The sequence below is a fragment of the Podarcis bocagei genome, assembly GCF_964188305.1.
Source record: "Podarcis bocagei genome assembly, chromosome: 8".
Lineage (NCBI taxonomy): Eukaryota > Metazoa > Chordata > Lepidosauria > Squamata > Lacertidae > Podarcis > Podarcis bocagei.
Genome location: NC_138133.1, coordinates 59,306,896 through 59,320,234, shown reverse-complemented (window position 1 = coordinate 59,320,234; position 13,339 = coordinate 59,306,896). Strand labels below are relative to the sequence as shown.

Here is a 13,339-nt window from a genome sequence, read left to right as displayed (position 1 = left end):
ACTACACTGAAGTTCTCTCTCGATCTCCACTTGCGCATCTCATTGTTTACACAGTTATATCATTGTTTTATTCTCCCCGAGAAACCATTTTTGCATGCATTATAAGGCGGAAGCAAATGTGGCCCTTAGGGTAGTGGAGAAATCCAAGATTTTAACGTTGCTGTGATTGGGCAGCTCTCGAACAAATGCGGGTTCCGCGGTCCCGTTTGTATCTCTGGGATTCGCACGTGCAAGTCGCCACTTCGTGCAGCAGTCCTTCAGCGGTGAGCATTCACGTGTGAACAAACCACCTCTACTCCAGTGAAATGAAGTAGGTCAACAGTACTTACACGGGCCATTCTGTTACGTTGGCCTTGCGGTCCTAGAGACGTTTAAAAGAGCAATCGTCATCCGTGTTTAAGCTCTCCAGCTAGTTTAACTGGACTTACACTGCCATTGTGGAGAAGCCATTGAATCTGAGAACTCCTCGATGTTTAACGCATCAAGACACTAACAAAGAGTTACTACTGGTCTTGGCAGACACTTCTGCAAGTCATTTCGTGATGGTTGCTCTACTAATTTATTTGCTGTACTAGTAGGGAAAGGTTTTCTGACATCCGAGATGGTGCATCGCCAACAATAAGGAATGCGCGGAGATCTTCAGAGCTCACAGCTCTTATGTTTTGCTCACTTTGTGGCTTTCATTCTCACGAAAGTCCTGAGGTTTGCTAAAAAGTGTTTGGGGCCATTATTAAGGCTTATTACAATGGTCTTAATTGGCATGCCCGCCTTCCCTCCCATCTCCGAAACCGTCTTATTTGAAACTAGGCCCCGCTGCATTGCTATAATCTGAACTGCTTTTACTTGAAAGCTCAATGAGATCACATAGGCAGGCAACAGGATCTTTAAACACGCCTGCTAGCTAACCTAGTAGGATATATGTCTGGATCTATGTTTTTAGTCTTGCTTGGTTTTTTATCTGTTTGAGTCGCCCTGAGTTCCTCGGGGAAAGGCGGAGTATAAATAAATAAATATATATATAATAACATCATCACCAGTACTTAAGAGCTTGTGGTGGACTTCAGGAGACAGAAGAGCAACGTCCAGCCACTTTTGATTGATGGGGTCTGTGTGGAGAGGGTAACAACGTTCAGATTTTTGGGCATTGAATTACAAGAGGATCTGTCCTGGAGTGTCAACACAAGGGGGCTTCTGAAGAAGGCGCAGCAGAGACTGTACTTTTTGAGAATACTAAGGAAAAACCATCTTCCACAGAAACTGCTGCTTGCCTTCTATCACTGTGCCATTGAGAGCGTGCTCACTTATGGCTTATGTGTGTGGTACGGAAGCTGTACTGCCCAGGACAGGTTGGGGTTGTACAGAGTTGTTAAGGCAGCAGAGAGCATTGTTGGCTGCCCACTCTCCACCTTAGAGCAGATTTATACCACAAGGTGCCATAGGAAGGCACTGGACATAGTAAAAGATCCATCGCATCCTGGTCACTGTCTCTTCGAGCTCCTGCTGTCGGGACGGAGATACAGGACGATGAAGACAAGAACGAGCCGTCTTAAGAACAGCTTCTTCTCCAGAGCGATCTCGGCCCTGAATGGGAAGCCCAGACTTTGAAAGTCATCTAATCTCCCTTGCTGTATTATACTGTATTGTTTTAATTAGTGTTTTGATGGAGCAGTCAAGTAATTTCGTTGTCCCCGAAGGGGGCAATGACAATAAATATATAATTATTATTATTAAGATGGTGGCCTATCTAGTCTCGCATCCTGTTCTCACAGTGGCCAACCACGTGGCAATGATAAGCCAGCAAGCGGGACTTGAGCACAACAGCACGCTGCGTGATTCCCATAGTGCCTCTCGGACAGTGGAGGCAGAACATAGCCATTTGGGCTAGCAGTATCCTCCATACACTGGTCTAATTTTATTTTAATTGGTATTCATTGGTATAAAGGTAAAGGGACCCCAGTCCTGACCGACTCTGGAGTTGTGGCGCTCATTTGGCTTTATTGGCCAAGGGAGCCAGCGTACAGCTTCCGGGTCATGTGGCCAGCATGACTAAGCCGCTTCTGGCGAACCAGAGCAGCGTATGGAAACGCCCTTTACCTTCCCGCTGGAGCGGTACCTATTTATCTACTTGCACTTTGGCTTGCTTTTGAACTTCTAGGTTGGCAGGAGCAGGGACCGAACAACGGGAGCTCACCCCGTCGCGGAGATTCGAACTGCCCACCTTCTGATCGGCAAGTCCTAGGCTCTGTGGTTTAACCCACAGCGCCACACTTGTTCCATTCATTGGTATACCAGTGTCCTAAATCTTTCAACATTCAGCTTCATTGGATAACTCTGAGTTCTAATAATTTGTGAGAGGGAGAAAAACTTTTTATCTAAATATGTTTATTTATGTTTATTTCTCCACACCTTGCAGAATTCCATGCACCTCTAATGCAAATAAATGTGCACAGGATCGCACCACACTTTCCTCCGAGTTCAGTGCGTGGCTATTCCGTGGCATTTTCCCTTTACTCGTGCAGCAAGGCAGTGTGTTTCAAATGCCCACGCAGCCAGGAGGTTCACTGGGTGACCCTGGGCCAGTCACCAACTCTCAGCTTGGCCCGCCTCACAGGAGTCAGTTAAACGGGATAAATGGGAGGGGGAGCATCATCGGAGACTGCAAATAAATGCTCCATCCGGCTCAGTAGTGTGGATGCTAACTGGGAGTGGCTCTCCGGGGTTTCAGATTTGGGGATGGCAGGACTTGAACCCGTGACCTTTTGCGCGCAAAAAAACGTGCGCTCTGTCACTCACCGCCTTGAGCTCCTTGGAGGAAATAAAAATGCTAGGAACCCCACAATGTGCCAATTGATAGGTCTCATCTCTGTAACTCGCTGATAGCAATGTTGTATCCAAGATCTTTGAGACTTGATCTAAACTGCAGGTGCTTATTGCAGATTTGAGTCTCGGAGTACTGAAGGCTGAAAGGAGAGAGTTCGCCTTTAATGAGGGCGGCGCGCTTGAACCCGGTTCACACAGTTCGGTATATGGTTGCCGGGCCACGCAGGCTTCCGCAGGGGGACCCCCCCTCCTCCTGCAGCTGCTGCAACTTTCTATGGATTCTTCATCGAACCAGCCGAAGCATGACGTCATTCTCCGTCCCCGGCGAAGGATTTGTTTTGGAACTTGATGCGCTGTGCGCTGGCGCTGCTCAAGCGCAGAACAAATGAGGGGCTTGCGGAGAGTCAAGCGACCCCTTCCGCTCCTCCTTCTTGTCAATGGACCAGCTCCTCTCTCGAACTCATTTACCTGCTGAGGTCGATGAGACCTACAATTGATGACGATAATAATAATAATAATAATAATAATAATAATAATAATAATAATAATAATAATAATAATAATAATAATGGCAAACCCAATTCTTCCCATGCCATTCCGTAGGCAGCCAAAGAACCACGCACGCTCAGGGTTGGTTTACACAAGCACTAACAAAATTTAGAGGAGGAGGAAAAGGGAGGGAGGGCCACGTTCTCTAGTATTTCAGGCGGCTTGTTAAAATGGGAAATTGGCGATTCCCTCCGCCTTCAGCTGGGCCAGCATCCAAAGTAGTGTTTTGTCGTGGGAATGCCCTTGAGCATGTACAGAGTGCCTCGCCGAGTATCACCGTCCACATCGAGCCTGAGTGCTTCTGCAATGAAAGCATGGGGCGAAGAGAGCGTCATTTCCCAATGAGCTTGAGCCCCGGAAGGTCTCTCTTTTCTGGGAGGTAGTCTTTAAGGTCCCCACGCGCTCCCGCCTGTGAAGTTCAGCCCACGGAGGGGGCGGGAGCGGAGGGCGAGTCAGGCCTCTCCCAGCGTGGCAAAAGAAGGGTACAATCGGGCATCGACATTTCCACCACTGTTTAGAAATAGCCAGCACTTTCCTTCCCATTAATCTTTAGTAAGGAAAGAGTTCAGACTGCACCTGTATAAACAATCCGGAGAAACGGAGAGGCGAAACCTACACATCTAACCTCCGGGATATGTGTGTGTGTGTGTGTTGATACGGCTCTTCCGCGGGTGCTCTTCAGCATCGGGCTTGTGGCACAGCCAGCCAGCCACCTGCTTGCGAGAAGAAGCCGAGACAGGGCTTAGGGGCCGGTGTCAGCGCAAGTTCAGCGCCTCCAAGTGCCAAGTTGGACGCCGGGTGCATTTCAGAGCTTCTTCCACCGATATTCTTGGCTTGGGAGAGAGTTGCCCGTGAAAAGAAAGGGAGGGCAGGCTCCGAATAAAGAACGGCATTTTCTAAGAGCAGGAAGGGGGGGGGAGGGGAAACCTCCCTGAGACACCAGGGTTGCAAAATCCAGCTAGAAAGCGGCTCCATCGTGGGAAGCGGTGGTGCCAGGAAGCGCAACGCCAGGGAGGTGGCGGCGGTGCCAACGCCAGTCTGGTGGGAAGGCGGATGGAACGAAAAGGTTGCAGATGCAGGAATTCGGGGCCCAGATCCCCACCTGCTGCGGCCGTCAGGGGCGGAGGAACACCCACAGCCCCGGCCCCGCTGCGCCAGGGAACTTTCTTCGCCCGGCCTCAGGGGTGGGTCATGTTGCGAAGAACCTATTCATGTTTGCGCATTCAGAAATTAGGTCCCACGCGTTTGGGAGGAGAGTTGATCCAAAGGAAGTCTGTGGAAGATCGCAGCCTCGGACTGTAAGCGGGAGGCAGTGAGCAACAGTTCACAAGGGGAGCGGGATTGCCTCCGTGTCCCGCGGGAATGGATCCCTGGGGCTGAACGATTCTGAGCCGAACGCTTTTTAAGCGTTTGGTTTCGGAAGCATTTTTTTAAATGCTGTTATAAATTGTCTCCTCCTGTTTTTAGTCTGCTGGTCGCCTTAAAAATGTATGTTTATAGATTGGTTTTTCGTTTTAGTATATCACTTTTTAAACAATTGTATATAGCCACCTTGGTGCAGTTATGGAGACAAAGACGCACTGGACTAAATACAAAACAAACATTTTATTCGCTGGATCATAACCTCTGAAATTCTTTGATGCCCTCAAATAAATGATGGTTCCACTCCACTGAAGGAGCTGCTGATTAATTTGAGAAAATAAAAAGTGCGGAGGATGAGTCAAGTTTACCTGACAGTCACACTCCTGTCCTTAAAACAAATCCTAGATTGGGTGGGTGGTTGTATTTACTCGCTGATTCAGCAGGAGCAACCTGCACATGTTCAGTGAACCCATAATTTTATTATCCTCTGGCAAATTACAAGGCTGTGTGTCTTCACAGGGCTGAGCTCTGCCAAAGCATTCCTGGTGTGAACGGGCCTTACCTCCAAGTACCGTAACGTGAATGACAAGCAAAAGACGATCATTGTTTGTGTCGCCGGAGTAAATTTGCAAATCGTTTGTTGCCATTTCCCATAACATCGCGATTCTATACGAATTGCTTAACAGTACATGCATTTGTTTTCACTGGGATTCACTTCCAGGCAAAGGGCGATTTCTACATTTTCGTTTTCTACATTCCCTTTCTGCTACAGATAATGGGAAAAATCCTGTGGATTTCAGAGGAACTTGGCTGAACATGCTTAGCTGGGGCGGCCCTTCGTAGGCATCTGACACAAATAAAAGGAGGGCTACTGCCAACGAAACTGCTCAGGCTTGGATGGCGTTACTTAATTTTCCAGCTCTAGTATAAGCCATTTAACCTCTTTAGCCTTGCAGCGCCTAGCTTCTGCCCTACCTATAAACAAAAACGTGGGCGGTTGGTAACAAATAAGATAATCAAAATCTGCAGCAGGTACAAAATCGATCATACAATAATCCGTTTGCCTCAGTGTGCATTAGGTAGCAATTGTGAATGATCGGATCTTTTTTCTTTTAAAAAAAATCGGCCTTTGAACTCTTAAGAGCTCAGTTCACAATATCCATGAAATTTGAAAAAATTATTTCCCCCCTCCTTAACCAGATCCTACTTATTTTTTTACTATATTATGAAACTTCGCCATTCAGCATAGGCTCGTTTGGGGCCACAATCTCGATTCTGAACACATTTCTCCTAAGTCCCTTTTCACCTTGAGTGGCTGCGTAATTCTATCCATGTCTACTAAGGAGTCCCCTTGTTTTCACTTACTCTCAGGTACGTGGGGTTAGGGCTGCAGCCCGCACTAGGATGCCAGTTAAAGGGAGTGAGACCATCAGCCTTAATCGAAGTAATTTGGCCTTCGAAAGCAATGCGCTCCAAGGCTTCCCGCAGGCATCAGGTTGGCGACCTCCGTGGGAAGCCATATGCTGGCCTGGAAAAGGATTTGGCCTGATTCAGGCAGGGTTCCTCTTCTTATGGGCCCGTTTCATGCCAACTTCAGCTCCCCTTTGCCTAGCGAGCAGCGCCACTCAACGCCACTCATCTCTCCTAGCGGCGCCCAGGGACCGAGTCAGTGGAAGCTGCCCCCAGGGCGCGCAAAACTAAAATAAAAACCCTTCCACAATCTGCAGGGCTTTCCTTTGGCAGGATGCTGACTGCCCCTCGAGAGTCCCTTATTAGCTGATTTTTATTGGCTGGAAATCTCCCCCTCCCACCCCGACGGCAAGGGGAGGAGGAGGAGCAGCAGCACCCCCTGCTCAGGCGGCCAAAGCCTCCGCGACCCAGGCGGGCGCCCTTGAATGGAGCGCGCGCCGCCCTTAGAGCGCAGCGTCGCCCAAGCAGGCAGAACCTCCCAGGTCTAGAGGGGCGGGGGGTGACTCGGGCAGGAGTCTCCCCCGCGCGCCGCCACTCGGGCTACGTGAGCGCGAGGTCTCCCCCCGGTTGCCCCACGCAGATGGTACGCCCCGCTGTGGCGCGTATATATCTATCTATCCATATAGCCCTGTCAGGAGACGGTCCCCGCCAAGCCGTCGAACAGCTTCTCTCGGGGGGTGGGAAGCGGAGTCTTCGTCGGCGGGGTCCCGCTCGCCACTCTGCCTTCCTCCTTCTCCTCCTCCTTCCCGCCCCACTTCGGCGTGTGGGGCTGGGTCATGTCTACGGGCTCCCTGAGTGACGCCGAGGAGCTGCCGGAGATGGACCTGAGAGGGCTGCAGCTCGACTACCCGGGGCCACCCCGCTCCAAGCGGCGTCCCCGAGGCGAGCCCTGCCCTTCGGCGGGAAACTCCTCCGCCGCGGAAGAGGAGGAGGAGGAAGAAGACGACGACGAGGAGGAAGACGCGGAGACGAGCTGTGGCGGCAAGAAGAAGCGAGCCAAGGGAGCGCCCGCGGCGAGAGAAAGCAACGGCGGCGGGGGGAAGCGTCCTCCGGCGTCGGGCCGCGGCGGCCCGGTAGCGGCCGAGTGCAAGCAGACGCAGCGCAACGCGGCCAACGCGCGCGAGCGAGCCCGCATGCGCGTGCTGAGCAAGGCGTTCTCGCGCCTCAAGACCAGCCTGCCCTGGGTGCCCCCGGACACGAAGCTCTCCAAGCTGGACACGCTGCGCCTCGCCTCCAGCTACATCGCCCACCTCCGGCAGCTGCTGCAAGAAGACCGCTACGAGAAGGGCTACGTGCACCCCGTCAACCTGGTAAGAGCTACTCGCGGAAAGGCGCCCGCGGAGCAAAGCTGCTGTGTTGTTGTTTAGTCGTTCAGTCGTGTCTGACTCTTCGTGACCCCATGGACCAGAGCACGCCAGGCACTTCTGTCTTCCACTGCCTCCCGCAGTTTGGTCAGACTCATGCTAGTAGCTTCTATAACACTGTCCAACCATCTCGTCCTCTGCTGCCCCCTTCTCCTTGTGCCCTCCATCTTTCCCAACATCAGGGTCTTTTCCAGGGAGTCTTCTCTTCTCTTGAGGTGGCCAAAGTATTGGAGCCTCAGCTTCACGATCTGTCCTTCCAGTGAGCACTCAGGGCTGATTTCCTTCAGAATGGATAGGTTTGATCTTCTTCCAGTCCATGGGACTCTCAAGAGTCTCCTCCAGTACCATAATTCAAAAGCATCAATTCTTCGGCAATCAGCCTTCTTTATGGTCCAGCTCTCATTTCCATACATCACTACTGGGCACGTTAAACCAAGGGTGCTTCTGAACACATGCCTTTTCTGTCACCACAGAATCATGCCAGGGCTTGCACATCTATGGTTCAATGTCAAGAGTTTGCAGACCAGGAAGTGGTGTGTAGGTGGGCACCTCAGGCTCCTTGAATTCTAAACACCGTACAGGGATCATGAACAAAAAGTCCCAGGAATTTAAGCTATATGGGCAACCTATATGAACCTGAACCTGGCACCTGCCACTTTAGGAATTCTTGTTTGGCTTTTTCCCAGACACAGATGATTAGTTAATATGATCCATATCTGCCTATTAAGATCTAATTTGTTTTTAAAAATCAGCCTCTTGTTTTGTCAGAGGAAGCAGTTAAAAATATCTGGTAGTTTACTCCTGTAGACATTAGTGGCTAAGCAGCAACCCCCAGTTGTTTTCTAAGGCAACAAATGGAACTTTTGAGAATCATTCATTCTCTCAGTATACACAAATTACTGAAAACTAGAAAGAATGTAATAGTTGTAATAATACACATCTGTGCTGCAGACATGGGAACTGTAGTACCCTTAGAGTTGGAAGAGCTTTATCACCTGCTAACCATGTCGATAATGCACAGCAAAAGGCGACTCATGAGTTTTTGTGTAAGCTTGAGTGGATGAAAAAAATCTCCGTGATTTTATTTAAATCTGAGGTGAGAAAATTGTGGTTCCCTGCTCTCCTCATCTCTGACAGTTGGTTGCACTGGCTGGAGCTGATGCAGCTGGAATCCACCACTGGCTGGAGGATCAGAAGTCCCCATCCTTGATTATATCGTATTCCGAGGGAGGCTTGTCCTTTTCCATGTTGTCAGTAGGAGCTCTGTCTATGGATTCCCACCTGTCTGTGGAGAGTTCTCTTCCTGGGTTTTAAGCAGTTGTGGGTCTACTAGCACAGCAGTGGAGAGTATCTTTTGTGCTTGTCTCTGAAGCACAGTATTTTAAAGCTCTGAAATGCTAACCTGTTCAATGTGCACCTAGAAAAACACAATTGCTTCATTGGATGAGATGATGAATCTTCGTCTTGTTTAGCTTTCTCTTTCCAGCAGTGGCCAAGATTGGTCAGAAGTGGAGCATGGAAGTGATGGCTGTCCTTTAATGTGTCCCAGAATAGATACACCTGTTGCTAGCTTAATTTATAATCTCTGTATTCTTTTGGTAATGTGTGTCAGTTCTACAGAAAGTAAGGACAGGAGAGAGTGTTTAAATTAACAACTAGGTTCTTTCTGTTCTGTGAATGAGGGTAAACTTGAAATTGGTAGCAGGCTTCAGCCCCCCCCCCTAGTTGCTGTCATGAGTAGTCTACTTACACTGACAGTGTAAGTACCAGATTTCAAGGCTCTGCTTTTACAAAAAGAGAAATTGTTAAGTCAAAATACCAATAACACGTGGCAGAAGTTTGCCTAATCACCTTGAAACATCAGATAAGTTTGTAAAGAGAATTTTGCATTTTGCTTGGCCAACAGACCAAAACAAACTGAGGCAAAGCATCTTGCATTCTGCTGGACCAACATACTCTTCTGGGTTGCCTTGCCTTGCGTTATTTTGGAATAAAGCAGAGGAGAGTTATGCATACAAAACCAGATTGAGGTTCATTAGTGTTTGCCAAGGGGTATAGGCTGCAGTTAACAGCGTAACGTGAGAAAAGTTTTAAGCCTTCAGCACTTTTTCTCCAAGCAGAATCAGACACCTTAAAGAGAAAGTTAATGCAATTCAAGGGGTGCTGTGTGACTTTTAAACACCCTTTCAAGAAAATGCTTTTGAGTTTTTTCTTGAAATGGGGACTGGAACAGAAATAGCAGTAGGATTTTTGTTGTTTGCATATTTTCGCCTTTTTGTCTAACATTGAATACTGCTTTAATTTCAGACCTGGCCATTTGTGGTTTCAGGAAGACCAGAAAGTGATACCAAAGAGGTTTCAACAACCAACAGATTATGTGGAACTACAGCTTAGTTAAAGTAAGCAATTCTATTGCTGGATATGCTTCCAAACCACCCTGACTTGTATGGACCAAAACAAACTGATGCAAAGAAATCAAGTCTGCTCAGTGTTTAAGCCCTCTCCTTGTTCATTTCGAAGGGAAAATGCACTTAAAAATATAATGAAGAAGGAAAGAGGGAATTTGCTGAATTTTCTGCTTCAGCTAAACTGGCGGGTTTGGAAAAGCATTTTTCTGCATCGTTACCTGAAGAAACTGTTCCAAAGCCTTTTTGACTAACTGAAGATATACAGGAGGACAACTCCACTAGCATTAACAGCATGGACCAAAAATATAGATTGTACAAGCTAATCCCAAACAGTGTTATTTGTATGCCAAAGGAAAGTGGTATTCTAGACTAGTGTGCAAAACTCAAAATTTATAATATATTTGATCTTATGTTCTTGGCAGCTATGCAATAGTAAGACTACTTCTATCATTTTAGCCATGTTAAGAAACAAAACAAACAAACAAAAAAAAACACACCCTAAGATGAAAAGGTAGCAAGAATCCAGCTGCTCCTTTACAGCCTGCTCCACAAATGCAGTTAATCAAGTGAATTTAAGCCAAACCATATCCATTCTCATTGAAGTTGTTGGGGCTAAATTTTCTTCTATGCAAGTGTGAGGTCTTAAGTAGATCATGGATCAAAGTTGTTGGTAAATTCTTGTTGGATGAGGGCTAGTGATCATATTTTTGTGCGGATTACTTTCAGTGGGATGCATTCAGCAAAGATGCGTGAAGTTCCCTTAACCTGAAACAGGAAGCCTGTTCACTTCAGACTGGGGAAGAAGTGCTATCAAGAAGGTGGTACTTTTATAATGGTTTAGGAGATTTGGAAGGTACGCGGGTGGCGCTGTGGTCTAAACCACAGTGCCTAAGGCTTGCCGATCAGAAGGTCGACGGTTCAAATCCCTGCGACGGGGTGACCTCCTGTTGTTCGGTCCCTGCTCCTGCCAACCTAGCAGTTCAAAAGCACGTCAAAGTGCAAGTAGATAAATCGGTACTGCTCCGGCGGGAAGGTAAACGGCGTTTCCATGCACTGCTCTGGTTCACCAGAAGCGGCTTAGTCATGCTGGCCACATGACCTGGAAGCTGTCTGTGGACAAATGCCGGCTCCCTCAGCCTATAGAGCGAGATGAGCGCGCAACCCCAGAGTTGTCCGTGACTGGACCTAATGGTCAGGGGTACCTTTACCTAGGAGATTTAGAACTTCCAAACCTGCTGTGTTTCCCCCATTTCTCTCAAGCCTTCAGGTATCAATCTTTCTGGAGTTCCTTTTGCGAATGATGTAGTAACCAGTATTTCAAATGTAAATAACTCTATTTTTATACATGATATTAAAAGCTTTGTTGCAAAGATACTATGAATTCTTAGTCATGGTTTGAGGGGGGAAACCCCAATTGCTGAAAAATCTAGAAATATTCATAGAATTGGACTTAATGGCTGCAATCTGCAGTGGAGCAAACTGATTAACAGAGTGTGTTGGAGCATTTATTGACCTTGCCTGGAATGGGAAGTTGTGTGTGTGCGCATGTACATGAAAAGGAGAGGGGTGTCACTTCATCGTGACAAGATGGTTGGCAGTATTGTTGAAAATTCAGGTAAGTAATTTTTCTTGGAGATGGAGAAACGTTGAAGTGAAAATAATTGATCTTTGCCACTGTGGACATCAGTGATGTCCTCTTTTGCAGTTACTCATTTGCATTGGGAAAGATTCCTGAGCTCCCCCAGTTGGAAGCAAATCACTGTATTTTTCACCCCATAGGACGCACCGCCCTATAAGATGCGCCTAGTTCCCCCCCCCCCAGGAACGGGGCTGGCGCAGGGGAAGCCCGAGCTTCCCCCAACCCCAGCCCCCAGAACAGGCTGCTGCCTGCAAGCCTTGCGAGCCCGGCGGGACCTCCCGCCAGGCGCGGGAGGCTTGCAGACACCTTCCCGAAGCACGGGGCGTCCTCCGGAGGGCACCCCGTGCTTTGGGATGCAGGCTGCCGCCCCAAGCCTTGCGCACCCAGTGGGACCTCCCGCCGGGCGCGGGAGGCTTGCGGATAGCTTCCTGAAGCCTGGAGAGCGAAAGGGGTCGGTGCGCACCGATGCCTCTCGCTCTCCAGGCTTCAGTGAAAGCCTGCATTCGCCCCATAGGACGCACCCAGATTTCCCCTTCATTTTTGAAGGGGAAAAAGTGCGTCCTATAGGGCGAAAAATACGGTATTCCTCTTCCAGATCACAGATCCTGAAATGCTTTGTTTTCAAAGCATTTCTTGTGGCTTGCCTCACAGCAATAATTGGAACTGGTGATTACTGTGACATTTTGAAGATGCTTTATCCCTATAACTCAGTTGCTGGACAGCAAAAATGACTGCCTCCCCCAATAACATTGGTGAAAAAACTTTTTTGTGCACAGATTTCTCTGGTTCAAATCATTGAACTTCATTTCACCACCAGATAGCATTCTTTATGGACAATTGTTTTTACAACACGTTGATCTGGTATTCACTAAACAAGAGAAGGCTGAAATTAATTAATTGTATTGTAGAAATTACAATCCATTGCATAGATTTACCTTCGAGTTTAGGTTATGTGATAAAAGAACGTGAAATGGTGACTTCTGCTGTACTTGGAGAATTTCTGTTGAAGAAAGGTGAGCAATACAACATTTCCTTATTCACATAACTCTTGTCTACTTTTCCCTTCTGCAGAGAAAAATCAAATAGCTAAATCAAATGCTTTCATTTAACATAATAAACATTGGGCTCACTTTTATTTGCAGCCACGGTGAACGAGAGAGAGAGAGAGAGAGAGAGAGAGAGAGAGAGAGGAGAAGGTTGTTCAACCATTTCTATTAGGTGCTCTGTGAAAAGCTTATTTCTTGGCCTGGGCTGTTCTCTGGAACTGAGCCCAGCTGCAATTGGGTAACAACTCTTAGAAATTGGAGAAACAAGAGAAAGAATAAAACAGTTTAATTAACATACTGGAATGAGTGTGAAGCAGTTAAATAGGGATGTGAGATGGGGGGACATTATGGTTTGGTTCTTAACTAGGCTTCCACGAATGGAAAGTCTCCTCCTGTTCATGAATGCAACTGAGATCATCAGCTGGCAGAAGCAGCACGACAGTCCCCCCCCCATTTTCCTTGAGCTGTCTTTCAGGCTGCTCCAGAGGGAAGGGTTGTTGTTTTTTTGCTAGCGTTCTTTCTCCCTTCCAGTAGCAGGAATTTCCCAGAAGTTGAACTCTGCTCAGAGACTACTTTGGCCACTACTGAGGGTCCTAGCCATTTTTTTTTGCATGAAATAGCATGGTTCTATATTTATCATTTTTGCAAAAACAACAACAACAACTATACTACAAACATTAA

The 13,339-nt window shown here is 47.8% G+C and overlaps 1 protein-coding gene and 1 long non-coding RNA gene across 5 annotated transcripts in view; both read left to right on the top strand.

The window, feature by feature from the left end:
• LOC308593209 overlaps positions 1 to 13,339 on the top strand; it is a 361,814-nt gene that overhangs the window by 334,586 nt on the left and 13,889 nt on the right. The gene's annotated exons all lie outside the window — the stretch shown is intronic.
• On the top strand, positions 6,627 to 12,955 carry MSC (musculin). 4 transcript variants are annotated; one of them, XM_081205909.1, is made up of 3 exons: positions 6,627 to 7,511; positions 9,873 to 9,964; positions 12,775 to 12,955. In XM_081205909.1, the coding sequence occupies exons 1-2, from the start codon at positions 6,978 to 6,980 to the stop codon at positions 9,957 to 9,959; spliced, it is 621 nt and encodes a 206-aa protein (XP_081062035.1). In that variant the 5' UTR covers positions 6,627 to 6,977; the 3' UTR covers positions 9,960 to 9,964; positions 12,775 to 12,955. The 4 variants fall into 4 exon arrangements, with proteins under 4 accessions (XP_081062035.1, XP_081062034.1, XP_081062036.1 ...); XM_081205908.1 differs by having other exon boundaries at positions 12,769 to 12,955; XM_081205910.1 differs by lacking the exon at positions 12,775 to 12,955 and adding an exon at positions 10,700 to 10,906.